This window comes from Entelurus aequoreus, linkage group LG14 (genome assembly GCF_033978785.1).
Source record: "Entelurus aequoreus isolate RoL-2023_Sb linkage group LG14, RoL_Eaeq_v1.1, whole genome shotgun sequence".
NCBI lineage: Eukaryota > Metazoa > Chordata > Actinopteri > Syngnathiformes > Syngnathidae > Entelurus > Entelurus aequoreus.
Window position 1 is genome coordinate 51,108,926 of NC_084744.1, and position 27,685 is coordinate 51,136,610.

The window sequence follows — 27,685 nt, forward strand, 5'->3', positions numbered from 1 at the left end:
AATAATTGAGGTATAATTGTCTATCGATCAAAGATGCACATCAATGAAGGAGATAAATAAAAATGAAATGAAATTAAATGAAATAAGACACGTCGGGGTGCGCCTGTGCTCAACAAAGAAATATTGCATCAAAAATCGTCTCTGTCTGGAGCCAACGGGGGGAAATGTTGGTCAATTTTTTAGGGCATTACGGCAAATGAGGGCGGTCGCGGCTTTTGCCGCAGTTGCCGCGGTTAAATTTGAGCCCTGTCACCCCTGAACCAAAGAAAACAAAAACAAAGACAAGGGAGCAAGCTACCCCCATTATTTACTTTTTACTTTTTAAATCTGATCTCAATTTTGTACACTGCTGCTGGAATTAAAATTTTCCTGAGGGAACTCTCCTGAAGGAATCAATAAAGTACTATCTATCTATCTATCTATCTATCTATCTATCTATCTATCTACTTTTCTCAATACTGCTTTGACTTTTTAGGAAAAACTTAGAAAACAGAACTGATCTTTTAAAAGTAGATTACACTTTTACAGCATCAAGTTAATGACTGACATACTGTGCACAAATTATTCAAGGCCAATTCCCCATGTACTGCATTTTCTTAGAAGGTAATAAGTGCAGACGAGGCTGTAACTGTGTAACGAGACTAATGACGCAGCAATGTGATCTTTAACCTCAGGTGTGTGATCTTCAGTTGCTCTTACCAGCGCAGACAGCAACTCAGAAAGAGACAAATGTTTTAAAAAATGGGCGACCTGAAAGTCAGAGACTATGATAGCATCACATCATTTCTGGGTCCCTGGGGTGCGTTTCAGCGTAGGGTTTTCCTCGCGCTGGCCATAAGCATCTATCCCAATGGCTTCATTGGCATCTATATTGTATTTGTGGGTGACACGCCGCCTCACCAGTGCTACATCCCCGAAAGCGCAAACCTGAGCGAGGCGTGGAGGAACGTGACCATCCCCATGGAGACGGTGGACGGCGCCGAGAAGCCCAGCTCTTGCCTCAGACTCAACCTGGCGATGGTCAAGAACTACTCGGAAAATGCAGTCGTCCCACACGTGGGGGTGGATGTGGCGGAGATACCTTTGGAGGGCTGTCGAGACGGGTGGACGTACAGCAAAGACATTTACGAGTCGACCATTGTCACCGAGGTGAGCCAGAGAGCTTTGGTCGGTGTCTTGAAGCTAATCTAAGATGCATCTTTAAGAACACTTTCTCTGACATCAAAGGAATGACTTCTCATTAGAGTTGTGTACAAAGTCTGAGCTGACTGAAACCCCGAAAGAAAATGCAGCAAATCAAGACTATTTCACGCAATTTCTACACCATGTCTGACAAAATCCACCACAGTCAACAAATGTACACTAAATTATCATCCCCAATATGGCTATATAAAATGTATGACAATATATCAATGAATATATAAAGTTCGGGAGATTACATAATCACCTACGGCAGGGGTGCCCACACTTTATCTGCAGGCGAGCTACTTTTCAATTGACCAAGTCGAGGGGATCTACCTCATTCATATTTAAAATGTATATTTATTTATTTATAAAAGAGACATTTTTGTTAACAAGTTAAATGTGTTTATTGATTTTGATTGATTGATTGAGACTTTTATTAGTAGGTTGCACAGTAAAGTACATATTCCGTACAATTGACCACTAAATGGTAACACCCGAATAAGTTTTTCAACTTAAATTGATTCATGATACAGATATATACTATCATATATACTATCATCATAATACAGTCATCACACAAGATAATCACATTGAATTATTTACATTATTTTAGGGCTGCAACAACTAATCGATTGAATCGATTACCAAAATAGTTGGCGATTAATTTAGTCATCGATTCGTTGGAACTAGGCTATGCGCATGCGCGGAGGCTTTTTTTTTTTTTTTTGTAATTTAAAAAAAATAAAAAATTTTGTTGTTTTTTTTTGTTTTATAAACCTTTATTTATAAACTGCAACATTTACAAACAGCTGAGAAACAATAATCAAAATAAGTACAAAAACAGTACAAAACAGCGCCAGGGCGGCGCTGAGGCTACGTCTCATGAGGTGGCGTAAGCTAGCCAATGATGTGTCATGTGCAGCTCACGTGACCACGGCGTCTCCTTTGCTGGAAAAATTTGAAAAATGGCGCAGGAAAACAGTACCGATAGTTCAGCAGAAAAACATCTTGAGGTTATTGCTTCAATGGAGAAAAGTGTACGACCTAAGTCGTCAAAAGTGTGGGAACACTTCACTTTAAAGACTTCAAAGAAGAGCGTTTCCTGCAAAATGGCACGGAAGTACAACATTGCTTCTGGAGCACCTGAAGAAGAAACATGTTGGAGCCATGGATGAAGGGAGGAACTCAGTACGTAACTTTTTAAGTCCATAGTGGCAACAAGCATTCATGAGTTCAGCTTTTTTGTGAGTAATGTTAAAGTTATGCCTTTGTTGCAACGCGGGGCTGATAATGTGTCTCCGGCACATTTGACTCCGTTCTGAGAGAGAAAACGCACGGTTACCAATTTGGAAATAAACGTAACAGACAGAAATATCTCAGGTTGGTTTCATAATGGATCAACGTAGCCGGGCCGATAAAGCTATATAAATATATTTAGATTTGAGTGACGCTTTAGTATAACTAAACGTTATGAAGGTGCTGGAATATTTCATGCTATTATTCAGAGGCAGCCTAAAATGAATCCTTTATTATTCACAACAGAAACGTGTACAATATCTGATTCAGTTCTGATGAGTTACATTTATGTGTTATTATTGGTGTATGCTGCACCCCCAATGTACACAACATGGTGCCAGTATGCTGGGTTTTTTCAATAAAATACCGGAAAGGATAGAAATGTAGTTTGTCTCTTTTATCCGATTATTAATCGATTAATCGAAGTAATAATCGACAGATTAATCTATTATCAAATTAATTGTTAGTTGCAGCCCTACATTATTTACAATCAGGGGTGTGGACAACAAGTAGTGGACATAGAGCGAGAGAGAGAGAGAGAGCTCAGAAGGCATAAGAAAATGTATCTGCATTTGATTGTTTACATTTGATTATTAGCAATCCGGGGAGGGTGTTAGTTTAGGGTTGTAGCTGCCTGGAGTTGAACTTTTATTGCGGTTTTGAAGGAGGATAGAGATGCCCTTTCTTTTATACCTGTTGGGAGCACATTCCACATTGATGTGGCATAGAAAGAGAATGAGTTAAGACCTTTGTTAGTTCGGAATCTGGGTTTAACGTGGTTAGTGTTGTGGTTATGGCGGTCATTTACGTTAAGGAAGTAGTTTGACATGTACTTCGGTATCAGGGAGGTGTAGTGGATTTTATAGACTAGGCTCAGTGCAAGTTGTTTAACTCTGTCCTCCACCTTGAGCCAGCCCACTTTAGAGAAGTGGGTAGGAGTGAGGTGGGATCTGGGGTGGAGGTCTAGAAGTAATCTGACTAGCTTGTTCTGGGATGTTTGGAGTTTAGATTTGAGGGTTTTGGAGGTGCTAGGGTACCAGCAGGTGCATGCGTAATCGAAAAAGGGTTGAACGAGATTTCCCGCCAGAATCCTCATGGTGCTTTTGTTGACCAGAGAGGAGATTCTGTAGAGAAATCTTGTTCGTTGGTTAACCTTTTTGATTACCTTGGTTGCCATTTTATCACAGGAAAGGTTAGCCTCTAGAATGGAACCTAGGTAGGTGACCTCATCTTTCCTGGTGATAACAATGTCACCCACTTTTATAGTGAAGTCATTGACTTTCTTAAGGTTGATGTGGGACCCAAACAGGATGGATTCCGTTTTACCCAAGTGTATGGATAGCTTGTTGTCAGCGAGCCAGGTGCAAGTTCTACACAGCTCAGCACTGAGGATTTTCTCCACCTGTGACTTGTCCTTGTCGGATACCAGCAGGGCAGAGTCGTCCGCAAACAAAAGCAATTCACAGTCGCATGCCGATGACAAGTCGTTTATGTATATTAGGAACAGTAAAGGTCACAATATACTGCCTTGGGGGACTCCACAGCTCACCGAGAGGGGGGGGGGGACACGGTGCCGTTCACCTCTACCACCTGCTCCCTCCCCTCCAAGTAAGATTGCATCCAGCTCCATGAGGTTTTGTTAAATCCGATTGCTCTGAGCTTATCCAACAGTACAGCGTGGTTAACGGTATCAAAGGCCTTCTGAAGATCCAGCATGACCATGCCGCAGTATTTGCCCGCGTCCACCTCATGTTTGATGTGGTCGGTCAGATAGAGAAGGCATGTGTCAGTGGAGTGGTTAGTTCTGAAGCCGGATTGGATTTTGTACATGAGTTTATTAGTGGCAAGGTAACTATCGACCTGTTCATAAACTATTTTCTCCATACATTTTCGAAATGGAACTGAGAATAGAAACAGGTCGGTAGTTGCCAGGTTCCAATTTGCTTCCTTTTTTAAAGAGGGGAGTTACTCTTGCTATCTTAAAATCTTTTGGTACTTGGCCTTGTGTAATTGATAGGTTTATTATGTGCGTGATGATCGGGGCAATGATGGAGGCAGAGTCCCTGAGGAATCTGGAGGGAATATTATCAAGGCCGGTGGCCTTGTTTGGGTGGAGCCCGCTCAATTTTTTAAACACCTCATCGGCTGTGACCATTTCTAATTTGAAATCATCGTTGGATACTCCTAGTTTTCTGTAGAAGGCTTTAATGTGTTCTACACCAAAGCGACCAGAGTGGTGGGACAGCTTGTTGACAAGAGTTGCGGCTATGCTGGTGAAAAAGGTGTTACGTCTGCTAGCTACCTCCATTTTGTCTGTAATGAGGGAGTCACCCTCCTTGATGCTGATGTTGGTGAGTCTGGTTTTAAGTAGGGACGATACTCGAAACCGGTTTTCCCGGTTGTTTGATAAGAAAAGAACCGAGTCCTCGGACTCGAATCCCTTTTTGAAAACCGGTACACGTTATCGAGACCACTATAGTAAAGGAAAAGAGTTGATTCTTTATTCGAATCCCGTCCCGACCAGAAATGCTACGTGTGACATCACAAGAAATGACGTCACGTAGCCCAGTCATTAGGCGCAGATAGCGAAAGCAGGAAAACAATGGACGGGAAAAAGCGCTCCAAGGTGTAATAAAGTTCAAAACAAAAGCTATAATCCATCGAATAACTTTACTGAGAGATTTTAGCAGGGTAAAACACATGACGAACACTTTTACGACCAACCGGAAACATAGCAACCAGGCTAGCAACGCACCTCCTTTACGGCAGCTGTCGCAACGTTCTTAAAACAACCGCAGCACATACATATATATACAACATATCTCCCTTTTTTAACTTTTGTTTTTCTTTCCTTGTAAACAAAACAAAATCACACTGTAGATGTGTTGTCTGTCTAATTATAAATAATGCAGACGAGGCGTGTTGGCTGAGTTCTTGACGTTTACTTTCACAGCGTGGCAACATGAAACACTTTTCGGGGCTACAGCGCATGCTCGTAACTCCCGTTGCATGCTGGGTAGTGTAGTTGTAATAGTCTCTAGCTCATAACATTTTTCCCCCTATAAAGAAATAATGTTAACTCAATAAAGTGTATTTCTTTTTTTTAGCTTTAACTTTTCATTTTTTAGCATTGTAACCACATTTGCAAAGAACTTTTCTCTTCATAGAATTTTCTTTCAATAAAGAAAGTGCAAAAATGTCAAAGCATCATAACAAACAGTTATGTCAAATAGCAGCAGAATTGCACTTTTTGGAGAGCTGTATTATTTTCAGTTTTGTGCCCAAGGGACTGATTTTATTTAACACTATATTATTATTTATACACCTATAGTGATCACAGAGACAGCTTGTTTTTGTGTTGCTGTATATATTTGTTTCTCTGAAAAATCCCACTTAATATACTTTGGGTAAACAACAGTCAATATTTATTTATTTTATTTTACTTTTTTAGGTGGGTAACAGTCAATATTTATTTATTTATTAGATTTAATTTTTTTATTATATAATAAAAGTGAGCTTTTGTTAAACCAAATATTGTGTGTTTTTTTCCATATACAACAACCTATCTGGACTCGATAAGAGAATCGATAAGGAATTGGTTCGATAAGAGGATCCGATAATAGGCTCGAACTCGATAATTCCTTATCAAACATCATCCCTAGTTTTAAGTTTCTGGCTGCAACCAGGAAGCTGGTTGTTGAGAATTTTCCAGAGCTCACGTGGCTTATTTGTGTTTTCCTCTATTTTGTCGTTAATGTAATTTTTTTTAAAGGATTTAGTCAGGTTGTTTGACTTATTTCTTAATTTATTGCATTGCTTTTTGAGAGTTGAAAGGAGTGATTTGAGGTTGATATTATTGGGTTGTTTATCTACTTTTGTTTTACATTTTTGGTATTCTGAGTATTTTCTGTCTCTGTCTTTTATGGCAGCTAATAGGTCCAGATTCATCCATGGTTCCGAGCGGGCTTTGATCCTGACTGTTTTCACGGGAGCCATGTCATTTAGTAGCTTTAGGAACGCCGTTTTGAAGCGATCCCAAGCAAAATCGACCAGGTTGCTCGCGAGCACAGGGGACCAGTCCCACTCATCTAATTTTAAATAATACAAGCATGTTTAACACAAACACAGTTGTGGTCAAAAGTTTACATACACTTGTAAAGAACATAATGTCATGGCTGTCTTGAGTTTCCAATAATTTCTACAACTCTTGTTTTTTTGTGATAGAGTGATTGGAGCACATACTTGTTGGTCACAAAAAACATTCATGAAGTTTGGTTCTTTTATGAATTTTTTATGGGTCTACTGAAAATGTGACCAAATCTGCTGGGTCAAAAGTATACATACAGCAATGTTAATATTTGGTTACATGTCCCTTGGCAAGTTTCACTGCAATAAGGCGCTTTTGGTAGCCATCCACAAGCTTCTGCTTGAATTTTTGACCACTCCTCTTGACAAAATTGGCTAAATGTGTTGGTTTTCTGACATGGACTTGTTTCTTCAGCATTGGCCAAACGTTTAAGTCAGGATGGGAAGGCCACTCTAAAACCTTAATTCTAGCCTGACTTAGCCATTCCTTTACCACTTTTGACGTGTTTTTGGGGTCATTGTCCTGTTGGAACACCCAACTGCGCCCAAGACCCAACCTCCGGGCTGATGATTTTAGGTTGTCCTGAAGAATTTGGAGGTAATCCTCCTTTCAGCTAAATCTTTTAATCTTTTAACTTTTAACGTCCGCACTGTTTTTATTTTTAATGTCTGCATTTTAATTTTGCTTTTATTTTCTTTCATTTCACTTTGTTGTCTGTGAAGCACTTTGAGTCTGCCTTGTGTATGAAAAGTGCTATACAAATAAAGTTGCCTTGCCTTTTTCATTGTCCCATGCTACATGCTATGTTGCAAAAGGCTAGATGTGTGCTCTTCTACTTCTACGGTGTGTTTCTCAACCTGTGACTCATTCCTAACGAAGACTGTGCCCCTTGTTTAGTGGGACCTGGTGTGTGAGGACTCACACAAACTGCCACTGACCTCCTCCATCCATTACTGCGGGGTGCTCGTTGGAGCGTTCGTCTCAGGCCAGATGTCGGACAGGTGCGTTCATGGTGAAAACGCGCTAAAATTATTTTTCTAATAATAAATAGTAAGGGTATAACGGTACACAACATTTCGGTTCGGTACGTACCTCGGTTTAGAGGTCACGGTTCAGTTCATTTTCGGTACAGTGAGAAAACAACAAAATATAAATTTTCTGGTTATTTATTTACCAACATTTGTAAACAATGGCTTCATCCTTTTAACATTGCTTTAAAATAGCTCTGTGTGTGATGGATGTGAGCCACCACTAGGCTGATCAGTGCAACAGCAGGCAGTCATGAATGCTAAGCATAACAATAACATACTGTACATATACACACAGGGTCCATTGCCAGGGTTAATGCAGTCAACATATATAAAATAAAAACTAAATAAGATGAGGCTCAGAATTGGTTTCTTAACAAAACCTTTCTACATATAAAGTGCAACATTTCCACATATAAAGTACAACATTAAACTGCTTCAAGTTGTTGCTCAGATTAAATAAAATTACAAAACTTTTTTTCTACATACAAAAAGTGCAACATTAAACAGTTTCAAGTCAACTCAGCCTCAGATTAACTTTTTTTCCCCCCCCCAGCCTTTAACCCTGGTGACTTTCACTCAATTTTCATGTTTTTTGTCAGAAAAATCAGTTTATCCACATTGTCTGCAGAAAGAGCAGACCTGCTTGCAGTTAAAATGTCTCCAGCTGTGGAAAATACCCTTTCACTGGGCGCGGAGGTAGCAGGTATGGCGAAGTAGTGCCTGGCTAAATTGGCAGTAAGAGGATATATGGGCTTCCATCATAGAAGTTGGTCAAAATCTAGTTTTAAATGCAATATGGTCTTAAATCTGCTGCTATAAAAACACCAACGGCATTTGTTATTGCTTTAACCCTGCCTGACTCGCCGAGGAGAGGCTGCTTGAATGCGGTGTTTGCACGACGCTCGTCTTTATCTTCGTTGAAGCGATGTTATCCATTGTTGTATCACACCGCGAAGCCGAAATGTTCCCAAACGGGAGATCTTTACGAGGCCGGAGGGTCTTCCAGCTCTGGCTTTTTGCATTTTGTAGTAGCCCGGTCATTGCTAGCATGCCGTGTGTTGTGCCTCGGTGTGCATTGTTTACACAACGTGCGGTACGGTACTTAATATGTTCGTGTGGAAACTCGTTCGGTGCACCTCCGTTCCGAACCGAATCCCCCGTACCGAAACGGTTCAATACAAATACACGTACCGTTACACCCTTAATAAATAGGGAAGAAAGACAGCCCTCATATCACATACAACGGAACATTAAGGAGTGGGATAGATAGCTAAGAGGCTACCAAGTTTCAGAAAATGATAAGAGTGAGACTTTAGTATCAGGATGCGATCGAAAAAATGTTGCCCTTTTTTAATATCGATGTGGTTTGTTTTAACATCAATTTATACCTTAAGATAGATGTCCTCCCTGCACTGTGTCCACTGTTTGATTGAATACTGTTTTACAGTGTAAGGTGCTCTAAATTGACCCTTACAAGGTCTGTAACTCTGACAGTGTTGAGTCTACACACGCACGCACGCACGCACGCACGCACGCGCGCGCTTGTATCTGTCACCTTCGTAGACCTCCGAAAAATGCCTACCTCTTTAGGACCACCCTTTCTAGATATATAAAGATTTGTATTTACATCATAAATAATATATACATACTATGCAAATATAAAAACGCTTGTTGTGAAAAATGAGTTGGAATATCACAAGAAAAAGGTCACAATTTCTCAGAAAAACGTTGGCAAATTTTGACAGTATTATATTAAAAGTCGTCATTTTACTCAACGCGAGTCAACATTTTACAAGAAAAACTGAACATTTGTGCAATGTTATGAGGAGAGTTGGAATTTTACTCAATAACAGTCGCAATTTTACAAGAAAAGCTTAGAATTTTGGCAATTTTATGAAAAGAGTAGTAATTTTACTCAAAAAATGTCACTATTTTACAAGAACAAAAAAAAAAATTGCAACATTGATAAAAGTCAGAATTTGATATGACAAATGTCACCATTTTGCATTAAAAAGTAATAATTTTACATAAAAAAGTAATAATTTTACGAGAAAATATTGCAATATGACAGAAACAGAAAGATTATGAGAAATTGTTCGCAATTTTATAACAAAAAAAGTGGACACATTGTGAGAAAAAGACTGCTTTTAGCTCCATTTTTTTTTTTTGTTTGAATTTTTTGTTTGTAATTGGTTTTTAATCTTTGTTATTTACTTCAAGTTATTACAGTATGTCTCTATATACATATTTATTCATTTTTTAAAATTAATTTTGGCCAAAAGGGGGCGCATTTCAATTTCTTACACACACTTATTACATATGTTGGCCAGAGGGGGAGCACTTCAAATTTTTACACACACTTGTTATTTCATATGTTGACCAGAGGGGGAGCACTTTTAAAACCGACACACAGTCAATTTGAAAAATTCCTCCTTTTTGGGACCACCCTCATTTTGATAGATTTCACCACCAGGGGTGCAAATGAGACATTATCTATTAGATGCAATGGTTTTCCGTAGGGATGTCCGATAATGGCTTTTTTGCCGATATCCGATATTCCCCAACTCTTAATTACCGATATCAACCGATACCGATATATACAGTCGTGGAATTAACACATTATTATGCCTAATTTTGTTGTGATGCCCCGCTGGATGCATTAAACAATGTAACAAGGTTTTCTTTGTTAAATTGTGGGGGGTGTATATTGTAGCATCACGGAAGAGTTAGTGCTGCAAGGGGTTCTGGGTATTTGTTCTGTTGTGTTTACGTTGTGTTTACGTTGTGTTACGGTGCGGATGTTCTCCCGAAATGTGTTTGTCATTATTTTTTGGTGTGGGTTCACAGTGTGGCGCATATTTGTAACAGTGTTAAAGTTGTTTATACGGCACCCTCAGTGTGACCTGTATGGCTGTTGACCAAGTATGCATTTCATTCACTTGTGTGTGTGAAAAGCCGTAGATATTATGTGATTGGGCCGGCATGCAAAGCCAGTGCCTTTAAGGTTTATTGGCGCTCTGTACTTCTCCCTACGTCCGTGTACACGGCGGCGTTTTAAAAAGTCATCAATTTTACTTTTTGAAACAGATACCGATAATTTTGAAACCGATAATTTCCGATATTACATTTTAAAGCACTTATCGGCCGGGATAATATCAGACTGTTGATATTATCGGACATCCCTAGTTTTCCGCATTGGGACCATGATTTATGTCCTGACTTGTTCACCGGTGCTCATATGGACCGGTGTTGATGTCTCAAGAAGGGTAGAAATACAAGAACACACACACAGACACAGAGACAGACAGAGAGACAGAGACAGACAGAGAGACAGAGAGACAGAGAGAGAGACAGACAGACAGACAGACAGACAGACAGACAGACAGACAGACAGAGAGAGAGAGAGAAAGAGAGAGAGAAATACCAACGTTAGAGTCTCTTTTTCAAGTGTGAATTGGCCAAGAGAAGAGGCAAATAAATGTTACACAGCTCTGCAACAAAAACAGGACATGATAGACCTAAAACACTACAGTTTAACAAGGAAACTCCAGATGAAACAGTGAATTAACAGTGGACACAATTGGGTAGTTACCTTCTTTTGGCGAGCAGGAGAATGTTGAGTGGGTTTTAAAAGTCGGCGCTGTTGTGTGTGAAAGATAGTTTGAGGCACCGAGACCGCCCGCCTCCGTCTTTTTTTTAAATGGCGGTTAAAATGTATGTATAGCTTTCTAGCTTGCATGTTCCAAATGCAATCTTAAAAGATCATCAAGTGTTATACTAACTTTCTCTTTTACTAACTTACAAGTCATTATTTCTCTATTATATTTCTTTCACTGTATTAATACATGCTCGACATTTTCTATTTGATTACATTGATCACTAGTAATGCTATCTTCCTCCTTCCTAGTTCTATTACCACTTCTCATTACTCCTAAACTCCTTTATAATACTGCCTACCTTTTCCTTTCTTTATTTCAACTCCCCTGCCATTTTTTATTTAGCTCTATCTTAACTATACTCATGGAGGAGGTGCCAGCACCACCACCATGGCAACACCTCCAAGCAGACTCAAGTCCCGCCACCCATACAATCAGGCCGCACAAGAGATGCTTATTTCCATCCCGGAGGATCTGACAACCAAAGCCTGGCTGGCAGCGGAATGGAAGCAGGAGTGGGAGTCAGCAGGACAGACACGCCTACACCATTACATCCAGGATCCTGGAGGTGGCGTGGAGGGAGAAGATCTACCCTCCTGAACCGCCTTCGCACAGGGGTGGTTGCTTCAAAGCGTCCATGAAGAAGTGGGGCCTAACAGACAGTGCAGCGTGTGAGTGCGGGGAGCCTGAGCAGACTGCCGACCACATCATCACCACCTGTCCCCGGCATAGACCACCTTCAGAGGAGGGCCTCTTCCAAGTGGGACCTGAGACGAGGGAGTGGCTACACGACACAAAGATGGACATATGAAGACGATACACGAAAGAGAGTTAACTATACTTTTCACTTCGGCTTGACTGGGATTAATCTCCATGTTTATTCCTGTTTTAGTTGCTTTGCATACTTATCTGCTAGTTGGTTTCCACAGAAATGTTAGCACACTTCCTGCTTTATTTACCGTATTTTCCGCACTATAAGGCGCACCTAAAAACCTCCAATTGTCTCAAAAGCTGACAGTGCGCCTTATAATCCGCCTTAAATATGGATCAATATTGAGCCACAACAGGTTTCGCAACTACGGGATGCATAACGTAACCCCAGCCTCTACTGTAGCGTCTATTCTATGCGCCTTATAATGCGGTGCGCCTTATATATGAACAAAGTTTTAAAATAGGCCATTCATTGAAGGTGCACCTTATAATCCTATGCGCCTTATAGTGCGGAAAATACGGTATTGTAAAGATTGTCTCAACTATTTCATATATTAAATCCTGTTATTTTTGAAAAGTTGCTTTAGCTTCGTCTGTCTAATTAACTGTTGCTATGTTAGCAATTCTACCATAGTTATGTGAGCTACATGCTAACATTACATTTTAACATCATCCTAGGTTAACAAAACCAGCATAGCTATGTGAGATACATGCCAACATTATATTTTACCATCATGCTAGGTTAGCAACATTAGCATAGTTATATGAGCTACATGCTACATTACATCTTAACATCATGCTAGTTTAGCAACACTAGCATAGCTATGTCAGAGCCTGCTCTGAACTATGTGAGCTAAATACTACCATTACATTTTACCATCATGCTAGGTTAGCAACACTAGCATAGCTATATGAGCTACATGCTAACATTACATTTTACCATCACGTTAGATTAGCAACACTAGCATAGCTATGTGAGCTACATGCTAACACTACATTTTAACACGCTGCTAGGTTAGCAACTCTACCATAGCTATGTGAGCTACATGCTAACATTAAATTTTAACATCATGCTAAGTTAGCAACACCAGCATAGCTATGTGAGCTACATGCCAACAATATATATTTAACATTGTGCTAGGTTAGCAACACTAGCACATCTATGTCAGAGCCTGCTCAGAGCTAAGTTAGCTAAAGGCTACCATTACATTTCAGCATCATGCTAGGTTAGCAATACTAGTATAGCTATATGAGCTACATGCTAACATTACATTTTACCATCATGCTATGTTAGCAACACCAGCATAGCTATGTAAGCTACATGCTAACGTTAAATTTAAACATGTTGCTATGTTAGCAACTCTACAATAGCTATGTGAACTATATGCTAACATTACATTTTAACATCACCCTAAATTACCAACACTCGCATAGCTATGTGAGATACATGCCAACATTATAATTTACCATCATGCTAGGTTAGCAACATTAGCATAGCTATATGAGCTACATGCTAACATTACATTTCAACATCATGCTAGTTTAGCAACATTAGCATATCCATGTCAGAGCCTGCTCTGAACTATGTGAGCTAAATACTACCATTACATTTTACCATCATGTTAGATTAGCAACACTAGCACAGCTATGTGAGCTACATGCTAACACCACATTTTAACATGCTGCTAGGTTAGAAACTCTACCATAGCTATGTGAGCTACATGCTAACATTACATTTTAACATCATGCTAAGTTAGCAACACCAGCATAGCTATGTGAGCTACATGCCAACAATATATTTTAACATCATGTTAGGTTAGCAACACTAGCATATCTATGTCAGAGCCTGCTTTGAGCTATGTTTTAGACGTAGACTTAGACTTCCTTTTTATTGTCATTCAAATTTGAACTTTACAGCACAGATAAGAACGAAATTTCGTGAGTTAAATGCTACCATTGCATCTAGGCATCATACTAGGTTAGCAACACTAGCATAGCTATATGAGCTACATGCTAACATTACATTTTACCATCATGTTAGATTAGCAACACTAGCATAGCTATGTGAGCTACATGCTAACACTAACTAACACTAACACTAACTAACACTAGCACTAACTAACACTAGCACTAACACTAACACTAACTAACACTAGCACTAACTAACTAAACTAACACTAGCTAACACTAACACTAACATGCTAACACTACATTTTAACATGCTGCTAGGTTAACAACTCTACCATAGCTATGTGAGCTACATGCTAACATTACATGTGAGCAGGTGAGTTCATAGTGAAGTTGTGGTTTAAAGGCCTACTGAAACCCACTACTACCGACCACGCAGTCTGATAGTTTATATATACTGTATATAGTTTTATATTGATTGATATCAATGATGAAATCTTAACATTGCAACACATGCCAATACGGCCGGGTTAACTTATAAAGTGCAATTTTAAATTTCCCGCTAAACTTCCGGTTGAAAATGTCTATATATGATGACGTATGCGCATGACGTCAATCGTTGAAACGGAAGTATTGGTACCCCATTGAATCCAATACAAAAAAGCTCTGTTTATCTCAAAATTCCACAGTATTCTGGACATCTGTGTTGGTGAATCTTTTGCAATTTGTTTAATGAACAATGAAGACTGCAAAGAAGAAAGCTGTAGGTGGGATCGGTGTATTAGCTGCTGGCTGTAGCAACACAACCAGGACGACTTTGACTTGGATAGCAGACGCGCTAGCCGCCGCTAGCCGCCGACCGCACGGATGATCGGGTGAAGTCCTTCGTCGTTCCGTCGATCGCTGGAACGCAGGTGAGCACAGGTGTTGATGAGCAGATGAGGGCTGGCTGGCGTAGGTGGATACCTAATGTTTTTATCATAGCTCTGTGAGGTCCCGTTGCTAAATTAGCTTCAATGGCGTCGTTAGTAACAGCATTGTTAAGCTTCGCCAAGCTGGGAATTATTAACCGTGTAGTTACATGTCCATGGTTTAATAGTATTGTTGATCTTCTGTCTATCCTTCCAGTCAGGGGTTTATTTATTTTGTTTCTATCTGCATTTGAGCCCGATGCTATCACGTTAGCTCAGTAGCTAAAGAGATTCGCCGATGTGTTGTCGTGGAGATAAAAGTCACTGTGAATGTCCATTTCGCGTTCTCGACTCTCATTTTCAAGAGGATATAGTATCCGAGGTGGTTTAAAATACAAATCCGTGATCCACAATAGAAAAAGGAGAAAGTGTGGAATCCAATGAGCCCTTGTACCTAAGTTACGGTCATAGCGAAAAAAGATACGCCCTGCACTGCACTCTAGTTCTTCACTCTCACTTTCCTCATCCACGAATCTTTCATCCTCTCTCAAATTAATGGGGTAATCGTCGCTTTCTCGGTCCGAATCTCTCTCGCTGCTGGTGTAAACAATGGGGAAATGTGAGGAGTCCTTCCTTCGGTGACGTCACGCTAATTCCGTTACAGGCAAGGCTTTTTTTTTTTTATCAGCGACCAAAAGTTGCGACCTTTATCGTCGTTTTTCTCTACTAAATCCTTTCAGCAAAAATATGGCAATATCGCGAAATGATCAAGTATGACACAGAGTGGATCTGCTATCCCCGTTTAAATAAAACAAATTAATTTCAGTAGGCCTTTAAGACACCTTGAGAATGATTTGTCTGCCTTTCTAAAAACAGATACGGAAGGAAGCCAGCCCTGTTCACCATGATGTTCCTTCAGACGCTTGCTGTGACGGCGCAGATATTCTCTCCCAGTTGGGAGATCTTTACTTTCACTTTCTTCCTCGCAGGCGCAGGGGGGTTCTCCAATTACATCATCGCCTTTGTGCTGGGTACGTTATGGATTTTTTTTTTTAATAAAACACACATTGTGGCGGCTCTTCTGTACATTGTACAGTATTTTGTAGGGATGTCCGATAATATCGACCTGTCGATATTATCGGCCGATAAATGCTTTAAAATGTAATATCGGAAATTATCGGTATCGTTTTTTTATTATCGGTATCGGGTTTTTTATTTTATTTTTTTAATAAATCAACATAAAAAACACAAGATACACTTACAATTAGTGCACCAACCCAAAACAAAACCATCCCTCCCCCATTTACACTCATTCACACAAAAGGGTTGTTTCTTTCTGTTATTATTATTCTGGTTCCTACATTATATATCAATATATATCAATGCAGTCTGCAAGGGATACAGTCCGTAAGCACACATGATTGTGCATGCTGCTGGTCCACTAATAGTACTAACCTTTAACAGTTAATTTTACTCATTTTCATTAACTACTAGTTTCTATGTAACTGTTTTTATATTGTTTTACTTTCTTTTTTATTCAAGAAGATGTTTTTAATGTATTAATCTTATCTTATTTTATTAATTAAAAAAAAAAAAGGACCTTATCTTCACCATACCTGGTTGTCCAAATTAGGCATAATAATGTGTTAATTCCACGACTGTATATATCGGAATCGGTTGATATCAGTATCGGTAATTAAGAGTTGGAAAATATCGGATATCGGCAAAAAAGCCATTATCGGACATCCCTAGTATTTTGTATATTGTACAGGATTTTCAGTGTTTCCCATAAACTGCCAAGATACCTGTGGCGGTGGGGGCGTGGCTATGGGCGTGGTCACCATGACATCGAGTAATTTGCATAATTTACTACAATGATTTGATTTTCTCTAAAAAGGCTCAAAAAATGTATACTTACTAATTAATAATAACAGTTTTGTTTTAAACGTCCATCCATCCATCCATTTTACAATATAATTACAACATTTTATGTACATATTTATATACAGATTTGAACAATAAGTTATTCACTGAAATATATTTATTAATTGTGGTTCTTACAAAAAATATATCTTATAAAATATAAAAGCTAAAATGTCTCAAAGCTCCGCCCCTTTAATTAGTGCATACTAAATCATTTAACTTTAGCCTACTACTACAACCATATTATTTACCAGCAACATAAAGTGAAACAGAGGCAGAGGTGTCCTGCCACAGTCAGTAACAAATAAACAGAAAACAGTAGTGGTGGTAGATAGACACAGAGCTTCATCAAACATCTGATCCACTGAACAAAGAGCTCCAAAAATCTTGACCTTTAGACTGCCATCAGTTTTACTCCCTACACTTAACCATGTGTTTCCTACTTCCTGCAGACTTTGCACCCTTTGTTATATACACATGTTGTGTTTCTAATATGAATACATTTAATAAAGTCAAATACAAATAAGGCAACAAGAGAAGTATCCTACACTTCTCTTTCGTAAAATAAATCTGAACAGCCGATATGGGCATCTACATCAACTATATGATTTGCCTGAGAAGCTGGAGAGGACAAAAAAATAAAAAAATAAATAAAAATAATAATAATTTTTATTTTTATTTTTTATTTGTGGCGGACGTAATTCTTTCGTGGCGGGCCGCCACAAATAAATGAATGTGTGGGAAACCCTGATTTTGTATATTGTACAGGATTGCTTATTATTTTTATTGGATAGTAGTCTATTTATTTCAATTCTTAGTTTTATCTTTATTACCTCTTGTGTAATTTATTTTTATCCCATATGTGTTCCCACGACCGCACCTTAAAGGCCTACTGAAACCCACTACTACCGACCACGCAGTCTGATAGTTTATATATCAATGATGAAATCTTAACATTGCAACACATGCCAATACGGCCGGGTTAACTTAAAAAGTGCAATTTTAAATTTACCGCAAAATATCCGGCTAAAAAAGGTCTCGGTATGATGACGTTTGCGCGTGACGTCACGGGTTGAAGCAGACATTTTGCAATAGCACGGTGGCCAGCTTAAGTCGTCTGTTTTCACCACATAATTCCACAGTATTCTGGACATCTGTGTTGGTGAATCTTTTGCAATTTGTTTAATGGACAATGAAGACAGCAAAGAAGAAAGCTGTAGGTGGGATCGGTGTATTAGCGGCTGGCTGCAGCAACACAACCAGGAGGACTTTGAGATGGATAGCAGACGCGCTATCCGACGCTAGCCGCAGACCGCACCGACGATTGGGTGAAGTCCTTCGTCGCGCCGTCGATCGCTGGAACGCAGGTGAGCACGGGTGGTGATGAGCAGATGAGGGCTGGCGTAGGTGGAGAGCTGATGTTTTTAGCATAGCTCTGTCGAGGTCCCGTAGCTAAGTTAGCTTCAATGGCGTCGTTAGCAACAGCATTGCTAGGCTTCGCCAGGCGGCACAGCATTAACCGTGCGGTTACAGGTCCAGGGTTTGGTTTGGTGTCTCCTGATAGTAGAAGTAATAATAGTATTGTTGATCTTCTGTCTATCCTTCCAGTCAGGGGTTTATTTCTTCTGTTTCTATCTGCAGTTAAGCACGATGCTATCACGTTAGCTCTGAAGCTAAAGTGCTTCACCGATGTATTGTTGTGGAGATAAAAGTCACTGTGAATGTCCATTTCGCGTTCTCGACTCTCATTTTCAAGAGGATATAGTATCCGAGGTTGTTTAAAATATAAATCTGTGATCCACAATAGAAAAAGGAGAAAGTGTGGAATCCAATGAGCCCTTGTACCTAAGTTACGGTCAGAGCGGAAAAAGACACACCGTGGCGTCCTGCACTGCACTCTAATCCTTTACTCTCACTTTCCTCATCCACGAATCTTTCATCCTCGCTCAAATTAATGGGGTAATCGTCGCTTTCTCGGTCCGAATCGCTCTCGCTGCTGGTGTAAACAATGTGCAGATGTGAGGAGCCCTTCAACCTGTGACGTCACGCTACTTCCGGTACAGGCAAGGCTTTTTTTTATCAGCGACCAAAAGTTGCAAACTTTATCGTCGATGTTCTCTACTAAATCCTTTCAGCAAAAATATGGCAATATCGCGAAATGATCAAGTATGACACATAGAATGGACTTGCTATCCCCGTTTAAATAAGAAAATCTCATTTCAGTAGGCCTTTAAGTTGGAGTCCTTAATCTCGTTATATGCAAATATAATGACAATTAAGTCCATTTTATTCTCTTCTATTCTGCTATGGATGCTAATGCCAGCTCAGTGGCCTAGTGGTTAGAGTGTCCGCCCTGAGATCGGTAGGTTGTGAGTTCAAACCCCGGCCGAGTCATACCAAAGACTATAAAAATGGGAGCCATTACCTCCCTGCTTGGCACTCAGCATCAAGGGTTGGAATTGGGGGTTAAATCACCAAAAATGATTCCCGGGCGCGGCCACCGCTGCTGCTCACTGCTCCCCTCACCTCCCAGGGGGTGAACAAGGGGATGGGTCAAATGCAGAGGACAAATTTCACCACACCTAGTGTGTGTGTGACAATCATTGGTACTTTACTTTACTCTATTAGCATATATGTAAGAAGTGACTTGTGAATGTTTGGCCCTTAGGAACAGAAATCCTCAGCTCCAAGGCCCGGGTGGTCTTCTGCTCCCTGGGGGTCTTCATGAGCTCCGCCATAGGATACATGCTCCTGGCACCGGTGGCGTACGCTCTGCGCTCATGGAGGATGCTGATGATACCCATGGCCGCCTCAGGACTGATATACATACCGCTATGGTGGTGAGAACTATTTAGTAGAGATGTCCGATAATATCGGACTGCCGATATTATCGGCCGATAAATGCTTTAAAATGTGATATCGGAAATGATCGGTATCGGTTTCAAAAAGTAAAATGTATGACTTTTAAAAACGCCGCTGTGTACACGGAGGTAGGGAGAAGTACAGAGCGCCAATAAACCTTAAAAGGCACTGCCTTTGCGTGCCGGCCCAATCACATAATATCTACGGTTTTCACACACACAAGTGAATCCATGCATACTTGGTCAACAGCCATACAGGTCACACTGAGGGTGTCCGTATAAACAACTTTAACACTGTTAAAAATATGCGCCACACTGTGAACCCACACCAAACAAGAATGACAAACACATTTCGGGAGAACATCCGCACCATAACACAACATAAACACAACAGAACAAATACCCAGAAGCCCTTGCAGCACTAACTCTTCCGGGACGCTACAATATACACCCCCGCTATGCTATGTTAGCAACTCTACCATAACTATGTGAGCTACATGCTAACATTACATTTTAACATCATGCTAGTTTAGCAACACTAGCATATCTATGTCAGAGCCTGCTCTGAACTATGTGAGCTAAATACTGCCATTGCATTTTAACATCATGCTACATGCTAGATTAGCAACGCTAGCCTGTGTAAGCAACACAATAACATTACATTACAATAATATTTGAAATAGGATTCAGCTGTTGCACATGAGGATATAGGAAGGCGGATGACTGAAAGCTCTACTAATCAATGTGGTGCAGGTTTATCCCTGAGTCTCCTCGCTGGCTGCTCTCTCAGGGCCGCGTGAAGGAGGCGGAGGCCATACTGAAAGTTGCCGCTCAGACAAATCAGGTTGCCACCCCAGACGCCATTTTTACACAGGCTGAGGTAAAAAAGTGCGCTTATTTCTTATGGTTTGAGTAGAGTTTTGAAGTGAATATTCTGTGTGTGTCAGATTGAAGATGCTTTGCAGATGAAAGACAAGAAATATAACATCAGAGACATTGTGAGGAGCTGCAACGTTTACACCATCACCCTGTTGTGTCAACTTCTGTGGTAGGACTATTATTTATTATTTATTTCTCTAATACCGTATGTGTCACACACACTCAACATGCTTTTATGTGTCCTTGATTTCAATGTGTGTCGTTAACTTTAAGGCTAATGAGCTGTCTTTGACTCATTGTTTAATTGTTGACATGCACACTGTAACTTGCACTTGTTCAATGTAATATAGAAATATATACACATATTTACATAATGATGTCATATGTCACATATAACACAACATTCAGTGGGTGGGACACATAGTATTACATTTTAACATCACGCTAGGTTAGCAACGCGAGCATGGCTATGTGAGCTACATGCTACAGTTCAATTTTAACATCACACTATGTTAGCAACATGCTAACATTACATTTTAACATCATGCTAGGTTGGCAACACTGGCATAGACATGTGAGCTACATGCTAAAATTACATTTTGACATCATGCTAGGTTAGCAACACTAGCAAATATATGAGAGCTACATGCTAACATTACATTTCAACATCACACTAGGTTACCAATACAAGCATAGATATGTGAGCTACATGCTAACATTACAGTTTGACATCATGCTAGGTTAGCATACCCTAGCAAATATATGTGAGCTACATGCTAACATTACATTATAACATCATGCTAGGTTAGCAACACTAGCATAGATATGTGAGCTACATGCTAACATTACATTTTAACATAATGCTAGGTTAGCAACACTAGCATAGATATGTGAGCTACATGCTAACATGACCTTTTAACATAATGCTAGGTTAGCAACACTAGCATAGATATTTGAGCTACATGCTAACATTACATTTTAACATAATCCTAGGTTAGCAACACTAGCATAGATATGTGAGCTACATGCTAACATTACATTTTAACATCACGCTAGGTTAGCAACACTAGCATAGATATGTGAGCTACATGCTAACATTACATTTTCAAATCATGCTAGGTTAGCAACAGTAGCATTGCTATGTGAGCTACCTGCTAACATTACAGTTTGACATCATGCTATGCTAGGTTAGCTTACTCAGTGAAACAAAAACAACATGAAGGTAGTGTCTATAGAAGCCTGACATATTATAAAGCAGTAGTATAAAGGAGGCTGTATACTGTTAGTTGTTATTTTCATATGATGCCTTTCCCCGCAGGTTTGTCATCACCCTCAGTTACTACGCTTTGATCCTCAACACCTCCAACCTGCACGGCGACCCCTACCTCAACTGCTTCCTGTCGGCGGTGACGGAGGTGCCGGCGTACCTCATCGCCCTCCTGCTGCTGCACTTCTGCTACCGCCGCTTGTGCCAGTCCACCACGCTGCTGGTGGGCGGAGTCATGATCCTGTGCGTTCACCTCATTCCCATGGGTAAGGACATGTGACTTCCTGTCAAGGAGGACAACAGCTGTTTTCAATGAGACCTACTCAGTGGCCTAGTGGTTAAAGTGTCCGCCCTGAGATGGGTAAGTTCTGACTTGAAACCCTGGCCGAGTCATACCAAAGACTATACAAATGGGACCCATTACCTCCCTGCTTGGCACTCAGCATCAAATTAAATCACCAAAAATGATTCCCGGGCGTGGCACCGCTGCTGCTCACTGCTCCCCTCAACTCCCAGAGGGTGAACAAGGGGATGAGCCAAATGCAGAGGACACATTTCACCACACCTAGTGTGTGTGTGACAATCATTGCTACTTTAACTGAACTAAAACTGGTGCAAGTCAAACAGCCAGCAAAGGAGTCACGCCAGAATCAACAGCACACTCTGCTGGTCGCTGCCAGTACTGCACTTGCATCAAGTCACAATACAGAGTCGACCACAGCATTTTTCATGAATATATAATAGGTAGATATGACAGCACTGGGGGCCACTTTCCCATTTAAAGTAATGCAATACAATTAGGGATGTCCGATAATATCGGACTGACGATATTATCGGCCAATAAATGCTTTATAATGTGATATCGGAAATTATCGGTATCGGTTTTAAAAAGTAAAATTTATGACTTTTTAAAAACGCCGCTGTACGGAGTGGTACACAGACGTAGGGAGAAGTACAGAGCGCCAATAAACCTTAAAGGCACTGCTTTTGCGTGCCGGCCCAATCACATAATATCTACGACTTTTCACACACACAAGTGAATGCCATCCATACTTGGTCAACAGCCATACAGGTCACACTGAGGGTGGACGTATAAACAACTTTAACACTGTTACAAATATGCACCACCCACACCAAACAAGAATGACAAACACATTTCGGGAGAACATCCGCACCGTAACACAACACACATACTTCAACTCCTCAGCTTTTATTGTTCAATAATTATTATGTATATCTAGCTTGTGTGCTATTGTGTGCCTAGCTGTTTTGTAGCTGCTAGCTCCTAGTAGCCAATGGCCTATGTTTACCTGTTATAAAGGACCTCATTTTAAAACACTGCAGGACTGCTTGTATAGGACCTTGTATCGGAGATTGTTCATGCTAACCGATATTATCCGATATTATTCTTTTATGAATTTATTATTGGTCTACTGAAAATGTGACCAAATCTGCTGGGTCAAAAGTATACATACAGCAATGTTAATATTTGGTCACATGGACCTTCTGGAGGAAAGTTCTGTGGTCAGATGAAACAAAAAATGAGCTGTTTGGCCACAATACCCAGCAATATGTTTGGAGGAGAAAAGGTGAGGCTTTTAATCCCAGGAGCACCATTCCTACCGTCAAGCATGGTGGTGGTAGTATTATGCTCTGGGCCTGTTTTGCTGCCAATGGAACTGATGCTTTACAGAGAGTAAATGGGACAATGAAAAAGGAGGCACTGCTCTTAAAGGCCTACTGAAAGCCACTACTACCAACCACGCAGTCTGATAGTTTATATATCAATGATGAAATCTTATCATTGCAACACATGCCAATACGGCCGGGTTAACTTATAAAGTGCAATTTTAAAATTCCCGCCACACTTCCGGTTGAAAAACTCCTTTGGATATGATTTATGCGCGTGACGTCACAAAATCCACGGAAGTGGTTGTACCCCATCGACCCGATACAAAAACCTCTTGTTTTCTTCGACAAAATTCCACAGTATTCTGGACATCTGTGTTGGTGAATCTTTTGCAATTTGTTTAATGAACAATGGAGGCTGCAAAGAAGAACGTTGTAGGTGGGATCGATCGGTGTCTTAGCGGCTAAGTACAATACTTACAGCAACACAACAAGGACTACTTACTACGCCTAGCTGATGCTTGCCGCCAAACCCACGGATGAAGTCCTTCGTCGCGCCGTCGATCGCTGGAACGCAGGTGAGCACGGCTGTTGATGGGAAGATGAGGGCTGGCTGGCGTAGGTGGAGCGCTAATGTTTTTATCATAGTTCTGTGAGGTCCGGTTGCTAAGTTGCTAAATTAGCCTTAGCGTCGTTAGCAACAGCATTGTTAAGCCTTACCAGGCTGAGAATTTTTAACCGTGTAGTTACATGTACATGGTTTAATAGTATTGTTGATCTTCTGTCTATCCTTCCAGTCAGGGGTTTATTTATTTTGTTTCTATCTTCATTTGAGAACGATGCTATCACGTTAGCTCAGTAGCTAAGTGTGTCACCGATGTATTGTCGTGGAGATAAAAGTCACTTTAAATGTCCATTTTGCGTGCTCGACTCTCATTTTCAAGAGGATATAGTATCCGAGGTGGTTTAAAATACAAATCCGTGATCCACAATAGAAAAAGGAGAGCGTGTGGAATCCAATGAGCCAGCTTGTACCTAAGTTACGGTCAGAGCGAAAAAAAGATACGTCCATCACTGCCTCTCGAGTCCTTCACTGTAACGTTCCTCATCTACGAATCTTTCATCCTCGCTCAAATTAATGGGGTAATCGTCGCTTTGTCGCTCCGAATCTCCCGCTCCATTGTAAACAATGGGGAATTGTGAGGAATACTAGCTCCTGTGACGTCACGCTACTTCCGGTACAGGCAAGGCTTTTTTTATCAGCGAGCAAAAGTTGCGAACTTTATCGTCGATTTTCTCTACTAAATCCTTTCAGCAAAAATATGGCAATATCGCGAAATGATCAAGTATGACACATAGAATGGATCTGCTATTCCCGTTTAAATAAAAAAAATTCATTTCAGTAGGCCTTTAAGTTGTCTTATTTGCCTCTGTGACAAAGAAGTCAAGTACAATTGTGCAGAAGCATCTACTGTCCATGTTGCTGCCCAATGTGGGGACACACAATACCAGGGTTTCCCACAGTGCTTAGTAAGTCAAAATATTGACTTACTAAGTCATAATATTGACTTACTAAGTCATAATATTGACATACTTAGTATCTCAGGTAACTAGGACTGTTTCGTGTATTGTTTTTACTTTACAGAAAACATATGGAGATATATATAGTATATCGGCATTCAGCATATGGAGCGGAAAACACAAGCAAAAATTGTAGGCTTCCTCACGCAACAAAGCCGGCCTACTTCACCACAGTCTGCAGTCTATTGCCCCCCCAGGCTGTGGTGGCAGCGATGAGATGGAGACGTGATGGCGACAGGCCGAGTTACGCTGTTCCTTACACCAGTGTTTTTCAACATTTTTTGAGCCAAGGCACATTTTTTTCATTAAAAAAAAAACGGAGGCACACCCCCAGCAGAAAAGGTTAAAAAATGAAACTCCACCAGGTTGTCGTGTCTTATTTTGAGTTTTTATTGTAGTTTCCTGTGTGTAGTGCTTTAGTTCCTGTCTTGCGCTGTTAATTTGGTGACCCTTCCTGTTTTGTTGGTGTTCTCCTGTAGCAGCGTCACGCCTTCCTTTGAGTTCTATTGCCCGCACCTGCTTTGTTTCCACAATCAAGACTATTTAAGTTGTGCGTACTCTATATTTCTTTGTGGGGACACTGTTGATTGTCATGTCATGTACGGATGTACTTTGTGGACGCCGTCTCTGGTCCACACGCTGTAAGTTTTTGCTGTCGTCCAGCATTCTGTTTTTGTTTACTTTGTAGCCAGTTCAGTTTTACTTTAGTTTTGCATAGCCTTCCCTATGCTTCAGTGCCTTTTCCTAGCGGGACTTGCCTTTTGTTCATTTTTGGTTTAAGCGTTATATACCTTTTACATACCAAAAAAGGTTGAAAAAAAACGCACTAGACAACGGCACATTATTGATTTACGTGGATCCCGACTTAAACAAGTTGAAAAACGTATTCGGGTGTTACCATTTAGTGGTCAATTGTACCGAGTATGCACTGTACTGTGCAATCTACTAATAAAAGCTTCAATATTATAATTATTGTTTTGCAAAAAATACTTTTTGGACCAATTAGGTGAAGTTGCATAATCTCCCACGGCACACCGAAAAATATCTCACGGCACAGTGGTTGAAAAACACTGCCTTACACCCACCCACCCACCCCCGTCCCCCTGGAAAGACACCACCTTAACTAACAAATTTTCTGGGGGAAACACCGAATACTAACCAAATCCTCAACAACTTGCAGATCTCCAGTGGGGGGCCGTGCTGCTGGAGATGTTGGGGAAATTTGGCGTGACGTCTGCGTTCTGCGTGGTGTACACCGTCACCTCGGAGCTCTTCCCCACCGTCATTCGGAACACGGCCATGGGCTTCTGCTCCATGGCCGCTCGCATCGGAACCATCATCTCCCCCTTCATCATCTACTTGGGTGAGTCAGTCGTATTGCCGCGTCCGCAAGGGAGGCGTGCCGACCGCTTGTTGAAATACTTTCTCACTTAGGACAATATTATCAAGCGCTACCGTACATTGTCATGGGAACGTTGGCCATTTTTGGGGCCCTCCTTTGTCTGCTGCTGCCGGAGACGTACGGAAAACCTTTACCAGAAACCATGTCGCAGATGCAGACCGTGTGTAGGTGAGTTGACTCCACAACACAAGCATAGCTATGTGAGCTACAAGCTAACATCACATTTTAACATCATGTTCAATTAGCAACACTAGCATAGCTATGTGAGCTACATGCCAACATTATATTTTAACATCATGCTCAGTTAACATCACCAGCATAGCTATGTGAGCTACATGCCAACATTACATTTAACATCATGCTCGGTTAACAACACTAGCATAGCTATGTGAGCTACATGCTAACATCACATTTTAACATCATGCTCGGTTAACAACACTATCATAACTATATGAGCTACTTGCTAACATCAAATTTTAACATCATGTCAGGTTGGCAACACTAGCATAGGTATGTGAGCAACATTGCTAAAATTCCATGTTGTCATCATGCTATGTTAGCAATACTAGCATAGCTATATGAGCTACATGCTAACATTACATTTCTTCATCATGCTAAGTTGGCAACACTAGCATAGCTATGTGAGCTAAATGCTAACATTATAGTTTAACATAATACTAGGTTAGCAACATTAGCTTAGCTGTGTGTTGAGATTCAGTGAAATAGAACAGCCGTAGAGAAACTTGTCAAAAACATTTCAATATTTCCACAGGCAAAAGGGCAAAGAAGAAGAGGAGCATGCAGAAAGCGTAAAGGATTATCCCAATCTTGAATCCAGGTTTTAAGTAGTTAACAACTCAGAAGCTATGTATATGTTTAACTTCACACACACACACACACACACACACACACACACACACACACATATATATATATATATATATATATATATATATATATATATATATATATTTATAAATAATTTAAGCATTGATTTGTAACAGTTTACAGCAGGGGTCCCCCAAACCTTTTTAGTTGTTGGTTTAGAAGGATTAAAATAATTAAAGTATGGATAAAAAATGTATGCAATTTTTTTTTTAATGAAGAAAGTTTAAAATGTACACCTATGCATATACTGTACTGATATAAAAACACTTCCTCCTCCTCACCGTTAGAGGGCGACCTACAACCAGAAACCTGTGATAACAATAGTAGTCCAATCTACGCTAGCTTCCCTAGCATTAGCTTGGCTTTGAACACAAACATATTAAAGTGGATATTTAAGAAATGACATTTTACCTTGTCGAGTTTCGTCCACCGGTGCTTCTTATCGATGAAAGTTGTATATATTTTTTCTC

The 27,685-nt window shown here is 40.3% G+C and overlaps 2 protein-coding genes across 5 annotated transcripts in view; one reads left to right on the forward strand and one right to left on the reverse strand.

Moving 5' to 3' along the window:
* LOC133665011 (solute carrier family 22 member 4-like) overlaps positions 1-27,685 on the reverse strand; it is a 127,679-nt gene that overhangs the window by 99,899 nt on the left and 95 nt on the right. For all 4 annotated transcript variants that reach the window (XM_062070153.1, XM_062070147.1, XM_062070149.1 and 1 more), the window contains exons 1-2: positions 27,627-27,685; positions 21,834-21,999 (exon numbers count right to left, since the gene is read on the reverse strand). The exon at positions 27,627-27,685 is cut by the window's right edge and continues 95 nt beyond it. The gene's annotated coding sequence lies outside the window, so the exon portion shown is untranslated. The remainder of the gene's footprint in view (positions 1-21,833; positions 22,000-27,626) is intronic.
* On the forward strand, positions 742-27,278 carry LOC133665012 (organic cation/carnitine transporter 2-like). Its single transcript, XM_062070154.1, has 10 exons — positions 742-1,149; positions 7,466-7,569; positions 15,662-15,816; positions 19,377-19,548; positions 20,323-20,449; positions 20,517-20,617; positions 21,767-21,981; positions 26,106-26,288; positions 26,360-26,495; positions 27,100-27,278. The coding sequence occupies exons 1-10, from the start codon at positions 742-744 to the stop codon at positions 27,170-27,172; spliced, it is 1,674 nt and encodes a 557-aa protein (XP_061926138.1). The 3' UTR covers positions 27,173-27,278.

Bases quoted from the DNA above. Each gene is read 5' to 3' on its own strand.
- LOC133665012 (XM_062070154.1), top strand. From the start codon at position 742: ATGGGCGACCTGAAAGTCAGAGACTATGATAGCATCACATCATTTCTG. The intron at 20,450-20,516 runs GTAAAAAAGTGC...TGTGTGTGTCAG, and splicing joins CCATTTTTACACAGGCTGAG to ATTGAAGATGCTTTGCAGAT. The intron at 26,496-27,099 runs GTGAGTTGACTC...ATATTTCCACAG, and splicing joins CAGATGCAGACCGTGTGTAG to GCAAAAGGGCAAAGAAGAAG.